Here is a 24,844-nt window from a genome sequence, read left to right on the forward strand (position 1 = left end):
GATACATTTTGCGACGCCTCAAAAACTGCTTATGTTGCTCCACTGAACCGCATAACATTACCCAGACTCGAATTATGTGCTGCGAAGGTCGGTGCACAACTGCATGCTCATATTTCTAACGCCTTACAAATTAAGACATGTGAATCACGGTTTTGGTCCGACTCAATGGTAACGCTTCAATGGTTACAATCACCTCCGAACATTTGGAAAACATTCGTCGCGAACCGGGTTTCGGAGATAGCATCACGGATGGAATCACATCTCCGGCACGGATAACCCTGCTGATTTGGTTTCGAGATGAATGAGGATCGACGAGTTCATGGCAAGCAGGCTTTGGAAGTCTGTTCCGGAATGGTGGAAAAGTGGCCGCCGTCTCCAACCATAGTTGCAAACCCAGAAAATGTTGAGTACCGCAAGGTTCATGTCGCTGTTAAAGTCACGGCTCATGTTGATAACCCAATATTCGCGAGGTATTCTACACAAAATGCACTTGTTAAAATCACCGCTTACTGTAACAGATTCGTTAATAACGTACGCTCCAAGGCCCGTACAACCACAGGTGAATATAGGCCCACCTGTTTCAGAATTATTGTCGGCAGCAGAACTTAGTGAATCAAAAGCATTTCTAGTTCGCTTAGCTCAAGCTGGTGCCTTTCAGGAGGAGTTAAAAGACCTAGCAAAAAAAAAACCGGTTGCAAAGCAATCGCCTGTCAGACTTTTGAGTCAATTTGTAGACCAGCAAGGAATACTCAGAGTGGAGGGTAGGTTACGCCTTTCAGACCAGCCTTTCCAGGTGAAACATCCAGCCCTGTTACCCAGTTATCATCCGTTTACCCGCCTCTTACTTAAATCCTATCACATAAAATTACTTCAGGTTGGGGGCCAACTTACGCTTGCTGCTGTGCGTGAAGAGTATTGGCCCATCAATGCCAGACGAATGATTCGGAGTGTCATCAGAAATTGCATGAGTTGCGCTAGAGCAGAACCCGTCCCGGTCCAACAACGCATCGGCCAACTGCCTGTACCCCGCGTCACGCCAAGTAGGCCCTTTACGGTCACCGGAATTGGCTATGCTGGACCCATCTATCTTCGACCACTACACAAAAGAGCTGCTCCCCAAAAGACATACATAACCATATTTGTCTGCTTCTGTCCAAAGGCGGTGCATATAGAGCTTGTTTCGGACCTCACTACCTCAGCATTCATAGCGGCGTTCAGAAGATTTACGTCGCGTCGTGGCTTACCAGCCCATGTTCACTCAGACAATGGAAAAAATCTTTCAAGGTGCGCAAAATGAACTACAAGAGCTGTACCGATTGCTGCAGAACGAGGACGGAGTAATTGAATCTAATCTTGCCAAGGATGGAATAACCTGGCTCCTCATTTTGGCGGTCTCTGGGAGGCTGCAGTGAAGGTTGCCAAAAAACACCTTTGTCGGCAGTTAGGAAATTCGCGCCTCAACTTCGAGGATATGGCACCGTATTGACCCAAATTGAAGCCAGCATGAACTCTCGTCCATTGGTACCCATCAGTGATAATCCCAACGATCTCAATGCACTCACACCGGCACACTTTCTGATAAGTGCAACTATGCACGCAATACCAGATCCGGATGTTCGTGACCTCCCAATAAACCGTCTAGACCACTATCAGAAGTTGCAGCTTCTGCATCAGCAATTCTGGCATCGATGGCGTACACAATACCTTCATGAATTGCAGCGAGAACTATACACTTCAAAGGGTAACAGGAAGGTCAGAGTCGGTCAGCTCGTGGTAATAGTGGACGAATTGCAAACCCCTCTTAAATGGCCTTTAGCACGTATTATATCGGTTCATCCGGGACCTGATGATGTGATTCGTGTTGTCACGTTTAAAACTGCTAAAACCATTGTTAAACGACCGGTGGTAAAAAAATGTTTGCTTCCAATGCAATCCGATACAGACAGCGATTCAGCAACAGATGTTACATCAGTAGAGGAGATTTTCGATCGTCGGCCAAATTCAAACGCTATTTAAGTTATAAGGATGAAATCACATTTAATTAATCTGTAAATTGCACTCAAATGAGGAAATAATCGTTAATTTATGTTGAACGGAGTTTCAAGGTGGTGGCGATGTTACAAGACAGCTATTGTCATCCAGGATCGTGTGCATCAGCCTCTACTGTAAATTAGAACAAACACTGTAAATTAGTACATAAGTGAAATGACATAGAAAACCGTCAAACGTCAAATGTAGGTTATCGCAAAAGCTCTGAACAGAATTGGAAGTAGTTGCAATCCAGCCACCGAGAAGGCTACCAATAAAGTTTCGGTCTGCATACGGTGAAGAAATAATCCGCAATTATTTTAGCGCTCCGAGTGTCGGAGTGAAGTAAGTCAAATCGGCGGGCGAATTGAGCATTCCTGGCTTCACACAACAGTGTTTAATTTGCGCAAGCCGTTCAGTTTGCAAATCACTAAAGATTTATTAGCGATTGAACGCAAAAGTTTCATTATTGGAATGATGGAACTTGAGGCGGAAAATAAGGTCATAATTTCTTTGAAATTGTACATACTAATAAATTAGACACTTTATTACATAGTTTTAGTTCTGTACGTCAAATAGCTGTTCTATATAATATGTACTTCCAAAATACATAGTACTATAGCAGTAATTTAGATACTTTGTATTTTCCTACGAGTAAATCTATATTTGATTTCGCATGGCAGTTTCAAAAAAAAATCGGACTATACCTCTGTCAACTGCGGATGCATCAATGGTCTGTGTTTTCGAATAATTATATGTCTTTCCACATGACAATCATCGTTATTAACACGATACTTTTAGGCTTTGCTGAAAAGTCCAGAACAACGAAATTCAGTATCATAGGATTCTGCGAGTACTATGGCACCTTTTTTTTCAATCTAATATTTTCATTAACTAACAATAGAGAAACTTTCGACCCATGATGATGGATGCATTTTTGTTTTGTTTTGTTATTGTTGAAACAAGCTTACATTTTTTGAAACATTCCAGTGAAATATGATCAATGCGTTATGAAGCAAATGATTAATATTTACTTGGCGCTGTTCAGACTGTACCAACGCCATGTTTTCAATAAAGTAAAAAGGGCGTATCTGGTATTAATAAACACATTACTTTTGTCAGAATATCTTGCGGTAGGTACAGGGATAATCTATCTGCCTGGTTTGATATTTCATTTCTATGAGTATATAAATTAATTTGTACAGTATTTAAATATATCGTCTATTTTTGCGCTTAAATTTATTTTTAGTAATCTGCGGTAAATAGTTACATCTTTCCTCTCTTTCTTTCTTTTTTTCTTTCTTCCTTTTTTTCTCTCTATGTGTCTATCTCTTTATCAATCGCATTAGCTCTCTGACTTTCTATATCCCTCTCGGTCGCTCTCAATTACATTTTCTCTATTTTGCCTTTATCAGTCACACACATACACATACTATACTTAATATTTATTGTTTTACGTTTTAAATTATTAATATGCTTTTCTACTATTTCGCGACAGTCTTCAAAGCTCGAATCGCCGCCATTAGTCTCTATAGGTGCTCTAATATGTTCATTTGTTCGTATCGGAACTTTGCGCGAGTTTTGAATATTAACTGCATTTTTTTTAGCTAACAGTGACTGCTACTACATGTCAACAAAGATTTGTTATGGCTGAAATTATTCGATGCAATATTTCTCCGTTTTCGTTTTCTGGATTGATTATTTTTTTTTTTTATAAATCGAATATTGAAAGGATCCTCAAGCATTTCTGGATATTGTGATGTATCGTGTATATATTCGCCTTCATACAAATTCACATATCCTTTTTTAATAATATCATCAGTTTCTTGCGCAGTCCAGTCATAACTACTGATAAGTCCATTACGTAAAAGCTCTTTTTCCCGATACCAAGCTTTACGTACAGCTTGAAGTTTGGCGTGGTGCATCAATCTCTGACGCTCTTTTTCCACTGTGGTACCATATTTAAGATTTATCACTGCATTTTGGATGTGCAATTTCACATCAAAATGATTATTTCCGATTCCATTTTCTCGCATTTCCTCATGGAATGTAGTATTAACTTGACCTTGCAATCGTTTGAGTTGTTGTCTATCTTCATTTGATCGCCACGCATCTTCTTTCACGAAAAAAAAGGCATCTTGAAGTGAGTTATGCACCACAAAAGAAAATGGCAAAAGATGAGTCCCATTAAATACCGAAGTATAAACATCACGATAGATAGAGTTAGCTGAAGATACACTGGATACAATAGCTTTTCCTTCATGTGTGCGAGATACGATGATTCCTCTACCAAACGGTGGATCTGATGCAGCACCAATTTTGAAAGAAACTTCATTCGTTGTATACGAATTGAGGGTTGATGTAGATGATCTTATTACATCCAATGGAGATTTTATTTTGCGCATTGATAGATAAGATAAAAAACCAGATTGTATCGCGGTAAATTCAGACCTATCCGTATTTAGTCTAAGATGGGAAAAAAGCTGATTGTTCCGGCTTTGGCTCCAAGGGGTCTTTTGTCCAAATAATCGTTCATTAGCTTGTGGAACCAAGCTTTGGATATTATACCCCATCAGCTGAATCCATGCGAGATTATCATTAGGATGATATCTATTATATTCACGATTGATAGGATCGTTTCCATTATAACGGTATAAATGAAGTCGCGTCGGGTTCCCGATTCGTTGAGCGATATGTCCCCAATCCGGTGTCATCCACTGTCCTATCAACGGATCGTAAACTTTACCGTTCGCCATGTGTACAAGTGATGTAATCTGAAAGTGTTAACAATAATTAAAACTTTTAATTTGCAAACGGAAAATAAATATTTATGCTTATATCGTATACCGAACTCTTTACGTATCCCACCATCAACTGAGCCGTTGCGGAACAAAGTGGTCTAAAGACCGTTTTTTTTTTTCAAAAATAAGTTTTTTACATAAACCGCATCTACTCAAGAAGCTGAAGTTAGGAGACTAGAAAAAGCCGAAAAATCAAACTTTAAAGCTGATTTATACCATGTTGAAATTCCGTCCGAAACAGAATGGCCATTCTGTTTCGGAACAGAGTGATCTATGTACATGAATCGAGGTAATACCATTTTGTAAAATGTGACATGTAATGTAACACGAAAAATGTAACATGTCAAATAATCATGTAATATGTAACAAGTTGTGTTACATGTAATGTTACACGTCACATGTTACATGTGACATGACATGTACACTAGCCATTTTATATGAGTTAACGGCATTTTTATTTATGTTTATGTACATAGACCACTCTGTTCCGAAACGATACGAGGATTCCAGTGAAGAATATAATGAAGTCAGAGTGGTCTATGTACATTGATATAGAGCAAGATCGCGCCAAATGACCTATGGTCGAATATCGACCATTTTTGATTTGAATGAAACTTTGCACACGTATTTGGCTTAGCAAACTGAGCATTTTTCACAGGTGGAGAGATTTTTTACACCCATGAGTTACATTCTAAAAGGGCGTATGTCTTTTGGCATAGGTTTTATTTGAAGCATTGTAGCCCAGAAACCGTTGGTTGTATAGAAAAACTGCCTGGAAATGAGTTGTAGGGAATTAAAAATGCACCATAAAAAAAATATACACTATACAAAAAAAATTTTTTTGACCAAAATAAATTAAATCATCAAGCATTCCAATGAACGTATGGTTTTTGCTGGAGAACCATGGACAAATTAAGAAAAACGTGTATTTTCCGAAATAATAATAATTTTTCGAGGTTAAATTCAAAATAACTCGAAAACCGATGCCTTTAGAACGTATACTACCAAAAGCTTTTTGATTCAAAATGACTCTCTGCATCGTTTGCATGATTTTGTTCTATAGTAAAATCACTTATTTCGCCAAAAAATGGTAATTTTATGTATTCACATGTATAACCAATTTCTTTATTCATAACCTTTATGTTAGAACATTTTGCTTGAAAGAAACCGTTAAACAGAATTTTATTCAGAGGTTTTTTCGAAAATTGATTCTCCTGACAAATTTGCTCAATGGCACATATACCACTCTGTTCCGCAACGGCTCAACTATTGACAAATACGATCAAAGAGAGAACAAAAATGAAGCAGTAAGTTTGTTTTGAGAAAAAAGTTTCAGGTTGTGTTTTCAGTTCGATCACGTTAAGTGTTGAACAACAGAAATTTGTTACTAATATATCAGCTTTTTAACTGAATGAGATAGCATATAGAACAGTATGATAACAACCATTGTTAGAAACAACTGCTTTTGATAGAGACGAAAACTCATCATCATCAGCAGAACATCTTCGCTTCAGGAATTGTTCTCATAACTCGTTCGGGTTCAATTTTGTTATAAAAATTATATGGGAAAATACAAAATGGCATCAAAATATGTTACATATTTGTATCTCCTGTTTATAGTATTATGTAATTTTTTAGTTATGTTCTTCTGATCGGGATCTGTAGGAACTTGAACTGTATAAAAGATTGTTAAAGACTTAGGAGTGATCCTAGACACCAAGGAAACCTTTGCAAAACACAATATAGGGCCAAAATAAGTCTTATATACAAATGTATGAAATATATAGAGGTTTTCAATAAAAGCGCTACAAAAGTAGACCGATAGGGACAGCAACCGACGCTATATTTTTTCCTGCTCTGTTGACATTTCTCTTCAGTATGGTATGCCATTTCATAAAGGAAAAACACGATCCAACAACGAGTCGAGATTATTAAATAAATTAAATAAATTTCTTTTTGAGCGTCTTAATAGAATGGAATTGAATATTGAGAATAGGTTATCATCCACATATCTCCATCACCGGATTGGATATACTGATAGCACTTGGAAAAAGGAAGTCGTGAGTCTCATAAAATTAACCCGCCTTTGTATGAAAGAATATCATTTCACTTTTCGAGGTAAATTTTACAAACAAACAAAAGGAGCTCCAATGGGAAATCCTCTTTCTCCCTTCTTAAGTGAGCTATTCATGGCAAACATAGAAAACAAATTAGAAACCAATAACCTTTTACCAATCCGGTGAGGGAGATATGTAGATATTTTTTGTATTTTGAAAGAGATGGAACTTTATACGTTTTTCACATCCCTTAATAATATTCACAGAGATATAAAATTTACGAATGAAAAGGAACAAAACAATAGTCTTCCCTTTCTAGGCGTTGTTGTTGTTAGAAAGTCTAAGGACTTTGAAATTGAGATTTTTAGGAAGCCCACGAACACAGAACGGGTAGTTCTAGTCATTCCTTCCAGCATAAAATGGCATCCTTCCACCACATGATACATCGGATGGAAACCCTACCCCTCAGTCAAATGAGAGCACCATTCAAACCATTATAAACAAAAAGAAGCGAGTTCAATTTAGAGAATCTTTTACAACACTCACCCCAATTGCAGAAGACCTGAAAAGAATAGCTGTGGAATATAATGGGGCCTGAACACGTCAACTTTACTCAAAATTCAAAAAATTTGGCATGGATATCGTCTACACTAGTAGGAATACCCAACTCAAAACAATATTGGGCTCCACTAAGGACTCAATTGATGGTTTACATAAAGCAGGGGTTTATAAAGATGCTTGTTGCCACTGCAACAAGGTTTATATTGGGCAAACCAAAAGAAACCTGGGAATCCGTTTTAAAGAGCATGTGGCAGAAGTCACCAAAGCATGCAAAGTTTCCAAAAATGATCCACCACACCTTTTCAGATCAAAAGTGGCTGAACATATCTTTGATGAGGGACATTCACTAACTTCGGATAACATTCACCTCCTTCGCCCCGTTAATAATTTATGGAAATTGGATGTATCTGAAAGTTTCGAAATCTACAAACAACATCCACCCACACTGCTCAATAAAGACGTAGGTAATCTTTTGCATGTTTTTTCAAAATCCTACCTAAAATCCCTAGATCCAGTACAGGACAAAAACAACCACAACATATGACTAGCTAACATCAATTTAGGAGTTTTCCGTCTACCTACTTCTACCTACACGCATATAAAAAGGGGGTTACTCAGTAATGCTCTTCAACAGCAACAGCAACAGCACTGATGATGGTTGTATGTAGCAACCGAAATACGTATCTGCGGACGGTATTCGATTAAAGGGTATTCGATTTTTTGTAGTAGAACTAAATGGAAACATAACCTATTCTCGAGATTAATAAAATTTACTGCCTAAATTCCAAATTTCATTGGTCTCAACTCTAAGATTTTAATTTATTAATTTATGGTCATCATAATCGTCCTGCCAGATCGAGATTCTAATAATCTCGACTCGTTGTTGGGTCGTGTAGCTTTGCATTATGAAATGGCAAACCTTATTGCAGAGAAATGTCAAGACAGCGGGAAAAATATGGCGTCGTTTAATGCCCCTGTCGGTCTACTTCTGTGACGCTTTTATTGAAAAACCCTCTACAATCAAGCATATTGCGCATGGATTGTTCCATACGAAGTGGATTTCGCTCAAATTTTGGGAATTATTCATTAAGCTTCACTTCGAAAAAATACTGATTTTGCTATCGATCGGAATACCCCCAGCTCTGTGGGACCCGCCTCTTTGTTGGAAAATAACGCATTTTTTGTTGAAAATCTCTTTTTTTTTTCTTTTTCTCACAATTCATAAATATAAGACGCCCGAAAAATACTTATAGATGATTTTCAAACAAAATAAACCAAGGAAAACAAAAGTTATTGAATGCAAAATATATCACTAATTTAGAGAGAGCATACACGTTTCCAGCTGCCAACAGCGTAATACTCACTGTATTTGCATCCACGAAATGTAAAATACATTTTCAAATATTGCTCAATGAATAGCCAAAATGCCTGAACACTTCACTATACGTTAAACATGCGAAACAAAGTCACGAAAACTCATAATTTTTCGACTTATCAGAGTAGGGTCCCCTTTAAGACAATTGATCGTTGTTTCAATGAAACAAACGATGTAAAAGTAACATTCGCTAAAATATGTAAATCATTCAAAGCAATTTATGTACGCCATCAGCAACTTACAGTTGTTGTAGTTTTTCGTTGCTTCTTTAGCGAACTTGCGTTCAGCGTTTAGAAGGCCAAACTTTTAGCAACGCTAACAGTTCGCTAACCGAAACAAAATTAGTGTTCCAGTGCGTCTTGAACTGTCCTACAGATCAGACGTGTTTTCGGTTGCTTGTGGACTGGTCTTTGACTGCCTATAGCTTCAATGTTTGTGTTTTATCAGTGCGTCTTTTAAAGACTACCTGAAAGTTATTCCACATCAGTCTTTATGAAAGGAAAGAAAATTTCTGCAGCGAACACCCTTTTGATATTTTGCCGGTGTAATGGAATTAGTAATGATACTATACAAAATGTCAATTCTTTCAAAAAGAATAAAGTTCCACCTACTGTGGTAACCATTTCTTCTGAATTTAATATTTTCAAAAAGGAACTTTCAACGTTTGATTCGCTTCTCTGACCGTGGCGAAAGAAAGTATTTGAAAACAGGTCGGTTATTTTAGCTCACTCGAACAAACAATACTGTTTGGTGTGCATACAGTACGCGTCGCTGGTGTTTTTCGGTTTCGTTGCTGATAGACAATAGACGTACGTCCAGCAGCCAGAGCAAATCCCCGCGCCGCCGGGCGCTGGTTACCTCTTGCGGCACAGAAGACTTTGTGCACTGTGTTCAGACTGTACGCGTGCTACTGGTGTTTTCAGTACCGACACTGTGACTGTGACAAGAAAGCAGTTCAGTAGTCAGCTGCGAATTCCCCGCGCCACTGGGCGCCGGCTATCTTCTAGCGGGGTACGAGAGTGTACATTGTGTGCAGGCGCTGCCGAAGGAAATCCCTCGCACCACCAACCGCTGGTTAGCCCCTAGTGCTGGTTCAGCTGGAGGAGACTGATTGCGATTCCTGCCAAGCCACCTACTGGATTAATCCAACTATCAGCCAGGAGCGCAAGTAGGCAAAAATACAGAAAGTCTGGTGAACTATTCACATTTGTTTTTTTTTCCTTTATTTATTTTTTCAATACGGTTGTCTTTTTTCTTATTTAATACACCTTATTTAGAAAAATTGTTTTCACATTTTAGAACAATTATTTAGTTCCCCCCATATACGCATATATATTGGTTGCATGCGATAGAGCTAAACGCTCTCGCAAAAAATGGACGACATGCAGGAGCAACTATTCCTGGATGTGGAAACAAATGGGGAAGAGATTGAGATCTCCCCCATCAATTCCCCTCTACCTTCCCCTGTTCCACCCCCTTTACCTAGCCCTGTATCAAGGGTACCGGAAGTACGGGTAAAAGCTTATTCAGATGCCGCGGAAGGTCCGTTCGTAGTTTTCTTAAGGCCTGGACCTTAAACAGTTTTCGGACGTAACCGAAATTACAAAGGTTAGACCGAACAAACTGCGAGTTGTCGTGAGTAGCTTGAAGCAAACAAACGCAATTGCTAGCTACGAGCGCTTCACGAGAGAGTACCGCCTGTACATCCCTGCCAAGGACGTGGAGATCGACGGTGTAGTTACCGAAGGAAACCTCACGGTCGATGACATTTTGCGTCACGGGGTTGGCTGCTTCAAGAACCCCCTGATTCAAGATGTAAAGATACTGGATGTCAAGCAATTGCATTCAGTATCCATCGAAAAAGGGAAGAAGAAATTCCTCCCTTCGGGTTCCTTCCGTGTAACATTCGCCGGATCCGCACTGCCGAACTACATCTCGGGTTCGTCTGCCTACACGCCTGTTCGTACCGCGGGTCATGCATTGCCAAAACTGCAAGCAATTAGGTCATACAGCCACCTACTGCTGCCACAAGGCACGCTGCAGCAAGTGCGGAGGCAATCATACTGAGACCGCTTGCAGTGAGGATACTGAAAAGTGTTTTTGCTGCGAGGGAACTCGGCATGACCTTTCGGCGTGTCCCGCGTACAAACAGCGCGAGGAAAAAATTAGGCGTTCCCTCAAGGAACGATCAAAGCGCTCTTTTGCAGAAATGCTTGAGAGGACTGAGCCACCCTCGACAGGAAACATCTTTTCTTTTTTGCCAACCGATGAAGGTACATCTGACGATCCCGTCGAAGGGTGTTCTTAAGTCATGCCAGATGGATCTTGGAAGAGGAGAATGATCAACTCCCCTAATCTTTCTCGCAAAGGTCGCAAGATAACCCCTAGCGGAATGACCAATAAGCCAACACAAAAAGGAAGCGGTGAAGAAAAACCGAAGCAAGTACCTCCCGGTTTTAATTTCAATTCAAACCAGGAGAACCCACCGCTTCCTGGGGCACTAAAAACCCCTCATGCACCCATTTCTCGATCAGAAGATAAAAAAGGTACAGGGTTCATAAAATTTTCTGATATTGTGGACTGGAAATTTTAAACATTCAACATACCAGATCCCCTACAAAATATTCTTCTTGCCCTTCTTCCTACAGTGAAAACCTTTTTGAAGCAACTAGCGGCAACTTGGCACCTCATTTCAGCTATCATATCTTTCGATACGGCGAAAGAGGTTAGAAATTTTATCACTGTATTACAGTGGAAATGCAGAAGTATCATCCCCAAATTCGATCTATTTTCTTATTTGATAAATAAATACAATTGTGACGCATTTGCGCTCTGTGAAACCTTTCTCAACTCAAACGATCAACTCAATTTCCACGATTTTAACATAATTCGTCGAGATCGAGACTCACACGGTGGAGGGGTACTTTTAGGGAACAAAAAGTGCTATTTTTTTTCCGAATCGACCTCCCCTCGGTCTCGAATATTGAAGTCGTTGCACTTCAAACGAATATGAATGGGAAAGACCTATGCCTTGTTTCGTTATGCATCCCTCCATCCGCGCGGATTGAACAGAGGCATCTCACTGATATAGCAGAGTTTATAGGTGGGAAAAATGGTTCACTAAGGTGAGCGGATCAGATCGATTCCGCTCACTAAGGTGAACTAGTTCTTTTTAACAGCTCACTCGCTTTTTTCGTTCCTACATAATTTTTGGTTTTTTATCAGTGTAGCTAATTATTTGACAACACAAGCGAGAGCCATGTAAAAGCTTTACACCCGATTTGCCAAGCGCAAGGCCGCGCGCAAAACTACAATAGAACTCCCAGAAACAAGCTGCCACGCATGCATAACCTGCATAACCCATCACCCATCCACTAGCCAGCCGCAAGAGCTTCCAAAAAATCAACTTGCCACAGTCCATACACAGGTACCTACACGGGTTAACTAACGCCGAGTACGCACACGAAGGGACGTGGAACGAAAAGAACGAAACTGATTCACTGATCTGGCAATCTGCAATCTTCAACTTTGGTTCAAGTTTTGGACAACTGCTTTTCGATTTTTCGCAATCTAATTTACGTTTTATCAGAGTGTCAAAGTTATTATTTCGTAATTTTTACATGCGCAAAGTGAAGTGTACCAGTCAGAGTATACGAGCGTTGTGAAGTACCGTGGAATCACTCGTTTGCTGTTGCCAACGAATAAAATTTATTCTGTGGATTCTACTGCTGAGTTCTGCAAGTTACCATTAATTTGTTTTGGTAGTGAAGCACTTCTTTCGTTAAATATAACCACTGCTTGCCGCTACGACTGAACAAAACAGAATGGAAAAGAAACAGTGTGGGGAGTGTAAATAAGCCGTCAACGATATTGAACCGATCCGATGTGGCTTCTGCGAGAACTGTTACCACATAAACCAACAATGCTGTGGCTTTAACAGTAGAGGGTGTAAGGATCTTTTTGCACTCGGCAAAATCATGTTTATTTGCCCGATATGCAGAGAGTTGCTGAACGGCCGCTCTATTCGTTCTTACATAGCAGATTTACAGCTGCCACTATCAGAGTAACCCACACAGACGTCACAACTCACTAAGCTGCCCGCTCAGGTTCAAAAACTATTCGAGGTTGTTGACGGTTTAAGCAAAAAAATCGACAACTTTTCTCGTATATCAGTGATAACCCTGCTCTAGGCACCCCATCTACCTCGTTTACCACACCTGTGTGGCCCAATATAAATTTAAAGCGTCGCCGAACAGAGCGGGTTCCAATTTTGTTTCAACCTGATCGTGGTGGAAACAACATCGATTTAAGCGATCTCTCAGTGCCATCCATCGCTTCTACTGCAGCACAGAAACGCTTCTGGTTATATCTGTCTGGTTTGAATCCACAACTTACAGCTAATGACATATAAAAAATCATCTCTCGCTGTTTAAATACAACTGAGCCTGGTGTTGTTGTTAGGCTTGTTCGGAAGGGAACGGATACGACCAGCTATTCATATATCTATTGCTATTCATATATGTCCTATAAAATTGGTTTGGATCCGAACCTGAAAAACGTCGCCCTAAACCCTGCTTCGTGGCCTACTGGATTGCTGTTTCGTGAATTTGTTGACATGCCAAAAAATAACTTGTGACGCCGAGTACCCTGCAACTAACATGCAACTGCCTGCTACTGATTTTTTGCTATCTACTGTGGACGTTGGGAACCTTCGCACAGTGGGGCGGCTCCATACAAAGTCTGGCCAAGCAAAAAAAGTGTCGATAAATGCGACAAAAACTTGCTATTTTCATAATTTTGGGGCGCTGAACACGAATTTGGCATCCTTTTTTGTTTGGGGCTGTCCATAAAGCGCGAAACTCAATTTTAATTTTATTCTGACACTTTTTTCCTTTTTTATAGAATTATATGATCTTTGACCACAAGTAGTGCCACCGGGCGTCCTCCCCATTGAAAATAATACGTAATTTATGGATGACCTCTCGAACTAAACAAATTTTGCCTAAATATATATATATATATATATATATATATATATATATATATATATATATATATATATATATATATATATATATATATATATATATATATATATATATATATATATATATATATATATATATATATATATATATATATATATATATATATATATATATATATATATATATATATATATATATATATATATATATATATATATATATATATATTTTAAATAAACAAAAACAACATAAGTAATACAAACTAATTACAAATTGAAAAAGTCATCATCATCATCTTCCGCTGTGATCGCTTGAATCTTGTGTTGAATTGTTTCCAGAAAATTTGAAGTTCATCATACTTATCAGCAGGAAAAAATGTCATTCGCTGCCATTTTCATTTTTTCTAGTGATTTTCGATGTTTCATTGTTTCATATATATGTTATCTTCCTAATCCGGTTTCTATGGTTGAAAGAGGACATTTCAATACATGTATAACACCATGAATTGACAACTTACTAGACATTACATTAGGTGGTGCCGCTAAAGTTGAAGGCTCCATAATAAAATTCATAGAATTTATGAATTCGAAAACCAAGACACTGGAATGACACAACGTTCTAAATGAATACGAAAAGATGTAGAGGGCGACGACTGTTCTTTGTTTTTTTCTCATAAAGCAAAATGTGAACTTTACTTTTGTATGCAAACGAGTGCGAAGCAAAAGCAATCTCCAAACGGGCTATTGTTAGCCGGAGTTTGATGGTATGAATTTGCTGCTAGTAGTTGACACTTCAATCAGTTTAGCGAATTTCATGATCATAAATTGAACAGGGCTGAATATTTTTAATATTGTTTTAAATTTTCAGAAAGTGATAAAGTTTCACATAATTGAAATTTCATAAAGATTTGTTTACTGTTTTCTTGTTTAACTCTTATTTTATAACTTTTCATTGATAAATTTTGTGATTTCTGCCCAAATTTATATTTTATCCTTACAGATTGAGTACGATATAATAAATTTCCATAAATGAGGTATCATGGTTATGATCAAAATTAATCCTGGATGAAATTTCAACTTCAAAAATAAAAACTAAAAAAATCTTCCACCGCTTTTTTCACTAAAGTGACAATTTGCGCAGTTTTGCGCTACAGCGGACAGTATGCATTTGAAAGCTTACGTTTTTACCTAAATTTTGAATGCAGTCACAACCGTGGCAAGCTGCGGCAACTAAACTTTTAAGCTACTTTTCTACAAAAAATCATGGTTTTTTAATTTTTTTTAGTGTCAGGCGTACTAGAACCGAATTTTACAATATCTAATGAAAAGGGTTTGTTTTGCACAATATTTACAACAACTTTTCCTTTGACGTTAAAAAATCCAAGCTATCATAGAAGCTACAGAGCGTTTCAAAGTAATGAACTTTTTTTCAAAAAAAAAAGACAAAAAACGTCAGTTCGCCAAGCTTTGAACAGTCATAAAAAATTCAGATTTCATGATATTGCGCCCAAATTTTGGATTTAGACACTTGAATGTGATAGCAATAAAGAAAAAATATTATGAAACAGCTAACGAAAAAAAATTTTTTTGGCTGATGGCCAGCGATTCCCCACTGTGCTTCGGGTTTCCGCCAGAGGCGAGTATTTTGATGTTTTTTCCCGGCAACCCGTACTCTGTAGTAATGCATTTCAGCACACTAGTCAACATTCGAATGCTGTATGGCTATTCTACCTGAATGTCCGCGGTCTACGTACTAAAATCGACAGTTTTATCTGGCAACCAACGACTGCAGTTTTGACGTGATCCTGTTGACTGAAACTAGACTGGATGATCGCATCAACTCGCAGCAACTGTTCGGCGATTCATCTAATGTTTTCCGGTGTGACAGAAGCGTTTATAACAGAAGCAAACGTTTTTTTGGTGGATCGCCGTTAATAAACGGTACCCAAGCGCATTGTTTAATACTTCACATGGCAACCATCTGGAGCAAATATGCGTGAGTACCACTATTTGTGGTTTGAAAATATTCCTCTGTGCTGTATATATCCCTCCTGACAAAAGCAACGATCCAGCCATAATTGACGCCCATATTGCCTCGGTCACTGAGCTGTGCAGTAAGAGATCGGCGAATGATACCATTCTTGTTTGTGGTGATTTTAATCAACCTCGCATCGGTTGGTCACAGGACAAAGCAATTCATACCAGTTCGTCTCAATTTTCTGCTGCTAGTGCTGCACTGATCCATGGCATGGACTTTTTAAATCTGAGCCAAGTGAACCAGCAGTTGAATCACCTCGATCGTATGCTCGATCTTATCTTTGTCCTATCGAGCAAACATGTGTGGTCGATACTTGTGTTGCCCCACTTGTTTCCGTTGATCTGCATCATCCCCGTTTGTTATATCATTGCCATCTGAGTCAAGAATGACGACACCGGTTTCGGCAGCGGACAGTATGAGGACTTTGAATTACCGTAAAATTAATTTCATGGCTTTTACTGAGTTTTTACAAAGTTTCGACTGGATGACTCTGTACGAAATCAATGACGTTGACGATCTAGCCAACTCGTTCGGTGAAACTTTATGCCGATGGTTGAGACAAAATTTGCCACTTGTGAATAAGCCTGCTTCCCCTCCATGGGCTACTCCGCGACTACATGCACTAAAGCGTGTACGTAATGCTTGGCAGCGTAAATATCGGAAAACTAAAACAGTTGAGACAAAATGTAATTATAAACGATCCAGCACCGATTTTCGTCGAATGAACGCCTGTTTGTACAAAAGCTACGTAATGCGGGTTCAAACAGACCTCCGCCGAAACCCTAAACAGTTTTGGAATTTTGTAAATTCGAAGCGAAAATGTTCACTAATCCCTTCTAATGTACACCTCGATGGCACTGAAGCAGCATGTTCCCCGGAGTCGTGTGAGTTGTTCGCTAAATTTTTCGCTTCTGTTTTCGCCGACAGCACTGCTTCCGAGTTGGATGCTGAAATTGCTTCTGCGGATGTACCGCTTGACCTAGTTGACCTAAGCACATTCGAAATCACTGCCGATATGACAGTGACCGCTGCGAAACGACTTAAAACTTCGTTTTCTGTGGGGCCGGATGGTATCTCTGCAGTGGTTTATACCCGCTGTGCGGCCGTTTTAGCTGAACCTTTATGTCACATATTTAATCGATCATTCGAACAAGGAAGATTCCTGATGATTTGGAAGCAGTCTTACATGTTTCCTGTGTTTAAAAGTGGGGATCGACGAAACAGAAGAGAATACCGGGGCATAACCAGTCTTTCCGCTTCGTCCAAATAGTTTGAAATTGTAGTAAGAATCCTCTCGTGTACGAAAAACTACATTTCCAGCGATCAACACGGATTTATGCCTGGACGTTCTGTCGCCACAAACCTTTTGGATTTTACTTCGACTTGTATATCGCATATGGAGCAGAAGGCACAGGTTGACGTAATCTATACGGATTTAAAAGCAGCTTTTGATCGGATTGATCACCGAATACTTTTACGGAAGCTCTCTCGACTTGGTGTGTCGCAACAATTCATTGACTGGCTACGATCTTACCTATGTGGTCGAATACTACGAGTAAAGCTAAGTTCCTGTTTATCCTCAGAATTTACTAACACTTCTGGAGTACCACTAGGCAGTAATATGGGGTCACTCCTTTTTCTGCTTTATTTTAACGACGTGGCATTGCTATTAGCAGCTGGGTGCAAGCTGATTTACGCCGATGACTTAAAATTGTATTTGGCTGTTCGGTCCGTAGATGATTGTCGTGAATTACAGAGACTGCTGGATGTTTTTATTAATTGGTGTCGCAGAAATTGGCTCATAGTATTGCAAAATGCCAGGTTATGACATTCCATCGCACTGCGAAATCTATTCAGTTCGATTATGTGATTGATAGACATGTACTCAAAAGGGTTGATCACGTGAATGACCTCGGTGTCTCACTTGACGCTAAACTAAATTTTAACTTGAACCGCTCATCTATTATTTCCAAGGCAACTCGACAGCTCGGTTTTATTGGTAAAATAGGACGTGAATTTAAGGATCCGTACTGTTTAAAGGCTTTATACTGCTCACTTGTCAGACCACTATTGGAAAATGCGTGTTTGATTTGGTCTCCTTATCATCTTGCTTGGACTTTAAGGATCGAACGAGTACAAAAAAGGCTTATCCGGTTGGCTTTGAGAAATCTTCCCTGGCGTGATCCTGCTGATCTCCCTCCGTATTCCGAGAGGTGTCGCCTTATTAATCTTGATACGCTTGAGCGACGCAGGAAAATTCAACAAGTCGTGTTCGTGGCCAAGGTTTTAAATGGCGAAGTCGACTCCCCGAGAATCCTCTCTTTGCTGAACTTTCGTGCACCGCAACGGTCACTTCGATCTGCTGGTTTACTTCAACCCAATGTACATCGCACTTCGTTCAGATATAATGAACCTGTCACTGCATGTGTTCGAGCTTTCGCTCCAGTAGAGGAGATCTTCGAGTTCGGCGAACCGTCACGTAAATTTCTTCAGAAAGTGTACATGTCGAATATTTTATAATTGACCATATTGTTTAATAATAGGATTAATGTTTTATGTAATGACTTAGTTGGACCCAATGTATTATTTAATTAATTCTATGTTAGATTTGAACTGTTTCTCGTTTTGTTATTGACTCATTGTAACGTAAAATTTCATGTATATTTAACAAAAGATGATGGGGTTTTTAGGCCTACAAGAGGACGGCCTCAAATAGGCTTTTCCCCATCCACTAACTTTCATGGAGACCTATAAGGTCAGATGGAAATAGAATAATAAATAAATAAATAAATAAATCTGCTCGCAGGCTGATCAGAAGACTCAGTTCTTTGAAAGAGCGAAATCTTTCGCTCTCAGAAGAACTGGTTCTTCCGATGGCTCTTTTGTTCAGCTCGCAGGCAATCCGCTCGCGATCAGAAGATTTTGATCTTTTAAAGAGCTGATTTTCTGATCAGCTCGCGAGCGGATTGTTTGCATTAATTCAAAAGATCAGTGAACCAGTTCTTTCGCTCTCTTCGCTTCACTTTTGTCATCCTTTCGTGTGCGTTCTCGGCGTTAAGCCTCTGTCATAGTAGACGCGAACGCGAGCGATGGGGCGAGAAACTTGCCGTGGGTAAATAAACAGCTCTCTTTACGGCTGTTCATTTACCTACGGCAAGTTTCTCGTCCCATGGCAACTAGATTTTATTTTTTATTCTCGCGGCTGGTGGATGATTATGCATAGGAGAGCAGGCAGCCGGCGGCAGCTATTTTCTGGGAGTTCTATTGCAGTGTCGCACGCCGCTGTGCGCTTGGGGTGTAAAGCATTCACATGGCTTTCGCTTGCGATGTCTGATCAACAAAATCAGCTTTCAGCTAATTGCTCGAAGTGAGGAGTGAGTTACCGCTCTTTAAAAAAGAGCGATAGCTCACTCACTCACTTTGAAGAACCAGCTCTTCAGATCAGTTCGTGAGCGGATTGCCCACCTCTAGCGACGGGTGAAAGCAGCGAATTAAATCAATCCCGTCTAATCATCCTTGATCCGGCCACCAACTACAAATTTTTAGTCGACACCGGTGACACCGGCGCGGGTAACTTGATGGTGGATCTACGAGGTAAGTGCTTGATAGATAAAACGACCAACATAAAAGCATACGGCCACCTAAACACAGTTGCAGTAGGATTATTTGCCACTAAGCCGCGCCTCCCCAACCAAGAAGTTAAACACAATGTTAAACATACCATAAAAATCGAGGGCCCTCCATGCCACTCCGAATTCCGCAGACTTCCGCCGCATAAGCTCGAAGCGCTACGTAAGGAACTAAAACTTTTCTTAGAGCTCGGTTATATACGTCCATCGAAAAGCCCATACTCAAGTCCGGTACATCTGGCTACAAAAACGTTACATAATGGTGAGGTTAAATACAGACTTGTAGGCGATTACCAAAATCTTAACGATTCTACCATTGGAAACCGCTATCCCCTACCACACATTTACGATATTTACCAAGCACTGCGAGGAAAAACAATATTCTCAGTGCTCGACCTCGAACGCGCATATTATCAAATTCCCATGCACGAGATGGATGTCGAAAAAACTGCCATCATCACGCCACTGGGCCTATACAAATTTCTTGTAATGCCTCCCGGACTGAAGAACTCTGGCCAAACATTTCAAAGATTTATAAACAATCTTTTTTTCGATCTCCCCTTTGTAGTTGGCTACCTAGATGACCTACTTATAGCTTCATCATCGGCGAAGGAGCATCGAGAACATCTACGATTAGTCTGAGAGAAAACGGTCTTCAAATCAATCCTGATAAATGCCAACTAAGAAAGGAAAAGGTACGCTTTGTGGGCCTGTTAATCACCACCGATGGTTGCAAAACAGTTCCGGAAAAGGTAGCAGCAATTGCGGAGTACCTGAAACCTGATACAGTGCAGAATTTGAGGCGCTTTCTAGCCCTAGTAAATTACTATCGTCGATTTCTTCCTCATGCCGCGGAAATTCAGCTACCCCTACGTAAACTGATATCGTCGAACAAAAAGAACGACAAAACACTTGTCGTGTGAACCGCCGAGGCAAAAACCGCCTTCCAGAAATACAAGCAGTCTCTGATAGAAGCCACAGCTTTAGATTATCACGACTCGAATTTCCAGTTGTCACTGTGAGTCGACGCGTCAGATATAGCTGCTGGAGCTGTATTGCAGCAACTATCAAACGGCGCCTGGAAGCCATTGGGCTACTTTTCCGTCAAATTTAGTGATCGCGAACAACGATATTCAACTTACGATAGGGAGCTACTTGCCATGTATCTTGGTGTTAAACACTTCAGAAATGTTATCGTAGGGCGCAAGGTATTCATTTTCACGGACCATAAGGTGCTTACGTTCGCATTCAAACAAGATGCGAACAAACCCACAGCAACACAGCAACGGTTGTTAAGCTATGTCAGCGAGTACACAACGGATATATTCCACATCTCCGGCGCGAAAAACATTCCTGTAGATATCCTGTCGAGATTGGAAACGCTTTCCTTACCATCTACGATAAACCACAATGACTTCTTTTTTTTTGTATGCCTGAAGGGCATTGGGTAGAAAGCGCCACTGCGACAAGAATGTTTGTCTTTTGTGGCTGGTCCCGATTACTTTACACAGATTACAAGATGCTCGAACTCATTGATGGAGTTGAGCTAGTTGGTTGTAAGCCTGTGCCCCAATCCGGAACTACATGGTTGATGAAACCTGTGACCGCTTTGGGATTGGTGCTCCATACCTGGTATGGAGTTGAGAGGTAACTTCCGAAGAAGTTAAACCTCGATGAAGCAAGAGCCCCGCAAAAGCAAAGCAAATGCGCTGAGCTCTCAGGTTCAGCGTTGCAAAAGCGACAATAGTCGGTTAGGACTTTGCCGATTTTCTTCAAATGATAAAGAGCAGGACAGTGTCCAGCGAGAAGTCCCGTGATGATGCGTAGTTCACTACGAGTTAAACTAAGTAGCCGTTTGGTAACCGTAGGGTTAGGGTAGATAAACTGTTTAGCTTGCCTGCAACCCTGCGCATGTTGCCATTGAGATGCTATCTTTAGCTTTTCCCATGTACTTAGTTCGCCTTTAATGGCGGATGTGGAAGTACCCAAAAACGGTTCCGGTCCAATGAATTGCTGAGCAGATCCTTGTCTTGCGAGGCTGTCGGCATGTTCATTTCCCTCGATTCCGCAGTGACCGGGTACCCAAAGTAGCATAACTTTGTTGAGGCGGGAGAATTCCCTGAGTGTTGCGATGCACTCCCAGACAAGTCTGGAGACACATGTAGCAGACTTTAATGCCTTTAGTGCCGCCTGACTGTCCGAAAAGATTCCGATTTTCGCATGTCTATATTTGCGATGTAGACATGTTATAGCACAGATATATATTGCGTATACCTCCGCCTGAAAGACGGTTGGCCACTTACCCATTGAGATAGTGGCCTTTATACCTGGTAATCCACCACAATGACTTTGCCAGAGAGCAGGAAAACGACGAACAGTTGCAAACCTGGCAGAAAAACAACCCCGATTTAAAAAAATGAAATGCACTGCATTCGACATAGAGCTGTTTTGCCAACCGCAAGGCGAAAAGACTCGCGTTTGTGTTCCCCGTCAATATCAGAAAATCATATTCGAACAAATTCACCGAATGGCACACTCCGGTACCAAAGCCACACAAGCCCAAATTTTGCAGAGCTACGTTTGGCCAGGGGTAAAAAAGGATGTATCAAACTGGGTACGTGCTTGTTTCGAGTGTCAGAAAAACAAAGTTACCAAGTATACCAAAGCAGAGCCAGTAAAAATCGAAATACCGGACGAACGGTTTGATCACGTCCACATAGACATCGTAGGTCCCTTGCCGATTTCTAATGGTATGCGTTACATTCTGACCGCTTCAATAGGTGGCCAGAAGCAGTGGCCATCCCCGATATGACAGCAGAAACTGAAGCTTAAGTTTTCGTCGAAGTGTGAATATCAAGATTTGGTACTCTGACATCAGATCAAGGCCGACAGTTCGAATCGCAACTGATAAAAGAGCTGTCTGAGTTGCTGGGAATAGAACGACTGCACACCACGCCTTACCACCCTAATGCTAACGGTATGATCGAATGCTGCCATAGACCGCTCAAAACTGCACTGCACTGAGAATCGTACAAAAAAAAATCACAGAAGGGTTGTGTGCAAAGCCACGACCGCAAGGTTGAAGTAGAATACTTTTACAAGAAAAATAACCCGGCTGCTTGCGTGTCAGTCATTTTGGAATAGGAAGTATCAGCAAATCGAAATAAACATCACACTGCTGTGCATTTGCAGCAGCATCAAACCTCATTTGCAGTTTATTAAAAACCATTCATTATGCTCTTCCAAAAACATTTAGTAGCCTTGAAAAAGGCCAATTGCTGCAATTACAATTTTCATTCAATTATTGCATAAAGGCCTCATGGTCAGATATGCCCGCTGCAACTGCTACGCTGTCCGTAGCCATGTCACAGTTGTGGTAACGCTGCCCCTGCATCAGCTGGACCAGCTGCTTTCGATGCTGAGATCCGATGCAACTAGTGTGCTATCCGCTATCGCTGGTATCCACTGCACTGCTACTGCTGCTGCTAAGGGATGACTGCTGTTGTCGCTGTGTAGAACTATTATGAGTGGCTTCGGCTAAAACAGGCTCTTATATAGGCCAAATAGCGAGTTTTCAATTGCAAGGTATATGATTCTGTCGACCGTGCTTGGGAAGCATTCATATAACGACCAATCAGAGGTCGAATTTTTCGTTTTGACACAGCTTGACTATTTTCAATAGTACAATAGTTTGAATAATAAAATTACAATTATCTTCATTTGGGAAGAATCTTAGAAGATTTTCCAATCTATTGCTGCAAGAACGAAGGAAATCCATCGAATACTAACCGATTTATTAGCATTTGAAATTGGACATATTTTTCACCTTTTTCGGTTTTAGATTTTCATTTCACATCCCTATGTAGCCGAACTTCCTGAGAGAAGTATTCTACTTCAAAAATTGGACCGAAGCTCTGTCACTAGTCTTGCTAGGTTTGCGAACTGCGCTGCGCAACAGAACAACGGAGCTTCTGAGATGCTCAACCATCCGTATACCTGGAGCAATGGTCGAAAAACGACCCCTTTCGGGGCACAAGCGAAACGTTTGTCGCCAACCTACGAGAAAAACTAGATTCGCTAATACCCCGCCCTGCTTCTAACAATGATACGAAGCGACACGTGTATATACCAAAAGATCTCGCAAAATGTACACAGAACAGATAGAGTTAGAGCAGCATTGGAACCGCCATTCACCGGTCCATATGAAGTAATCTCAAAAACCGTTAAGACCTTCACCATCAAAATCAGAAACAGAGCCATGACAGTGTCCATCGACAGAGTTAAACCAGCATACATAGCCAGGGATCCCGATATCGTTTCTCCATCCGACCGGATCACCGAAAGCGGGCACCACGTACGTTTTCGGATTTTATAGGTTTTTTTAGCAAGGGGGAGTGATGCGGTGCGCATTATTCATGAGCCATTCTGGCATCCCTGATTCTCAGTCGCCGCAGTGAGAAATGAGAGTGAGAGAACTACCGTTAAACTTGTTCGAACACGTTCGAGTTTTCTATTATTCCATTCTTGTAATCGACGCAAACCAGACGCCTCAATAAAGTAGTTTGGTAAGTTAGATATTAGACCATCCGGTGTTTCATTTCACGCACCATAAACGCATTGAATCTGTACAAAAACAATTTCTTTTGTACGCGCTTCGTAAGCTAAATTGGACAACTAAACTTTTATGCACCCAGTCGTCAATTGAGGAATCGTAGAATATTTTCGGAAAATTCTCACAGAACTAACTATTCAAAATATAACCCAATGAATCGCATGATGCGTCACTATAACCAGCCCTGCGAAAATATCGACATCACTATGGGCAGAAATCAAATCAAAAAACGATTAACTACTGGAAATAATGTATAGAATACACACCAAAATCCCGAAAGCCAATTTCAGTAATTTTTACTGAAATTCAACATTAAAATCCATATACTAAAATCTCTACAATTTAACAGAGTACTGAAAATTCAGCAACTCCTTTTGCTTTACTGACATTCAGCAATCTTCACTTCAATTGCTAAATATTCGGTATCTATCATCGATTGCTTTTACTGCGGCTGTCAAAATGAAGAAAAAAATAGTTTTTTGTCAATTTGTTTAATGCGCATAGATTTGTTGGGAAAAAATTTATTTGAAAAATGGGTCCGGACCTCGAGCAAGTGCATCAGAACCTAAAAGTCGACCGTTGCGACGTGGAGAATCTGCTTGATGAGTAGAATAGTTAATTATTCTCATATTTTCAGTTCGCTGTACGGTAGAGGGCATTGGCATATGTTACTCGGCCGTCAGATGGACTTCGGCGGCGCATTTTACAATAAAAATGCTTATATGGATTGGATGGATTACTGATGTTTCAGCGTGG

The 24,844-nt window shown here is 40.2% G+C and overlaps 1 protein-coding gene across 2 annotated transcripts in view; it reads right to left on the reverse strand.

Moving 5' to 3' along the window:
• Positions 1-2,536: 2,536 nt before the first annotated feature.
• Positions 2,537-24,844, reverse strand: part of LOC129718720 (teneurin-a) — an 822,359-nt gene continuing 800,051 nt past the window's right edge. For both annotated transcript variants that reach the window (XM_055669766.1, XM_055669765.1), the window contains one exon: positions 2,537-4,802. In XM_055669766.1, coding sequence (XP_055525741.1) covers positions 3,636-4,802 — 1,167 coding nt within the window. In that variant the 3' untranslated portion in view covers positions 2,537-3,635. The remainder of the gene's footprint in view (positions 4,803-24,844) is intronic.

Source organism: Wyeomyia smithii, chromosome 1 (genome assembly GCF_029784165.1).
Source record: "Wyeomyia smithii strain HCP4-BCI-WySm-NY-G18 chromosome 1, ASM2978416v1, whole genome shotgun sequence".
Classification (NCBI taxonomy): domain Eukaryota; kingdom Metazoa; phylum Arthropoda; class Insecta; order Diptera; family Culicidae; genus Wyeomyia; species Wyeomyia smithii.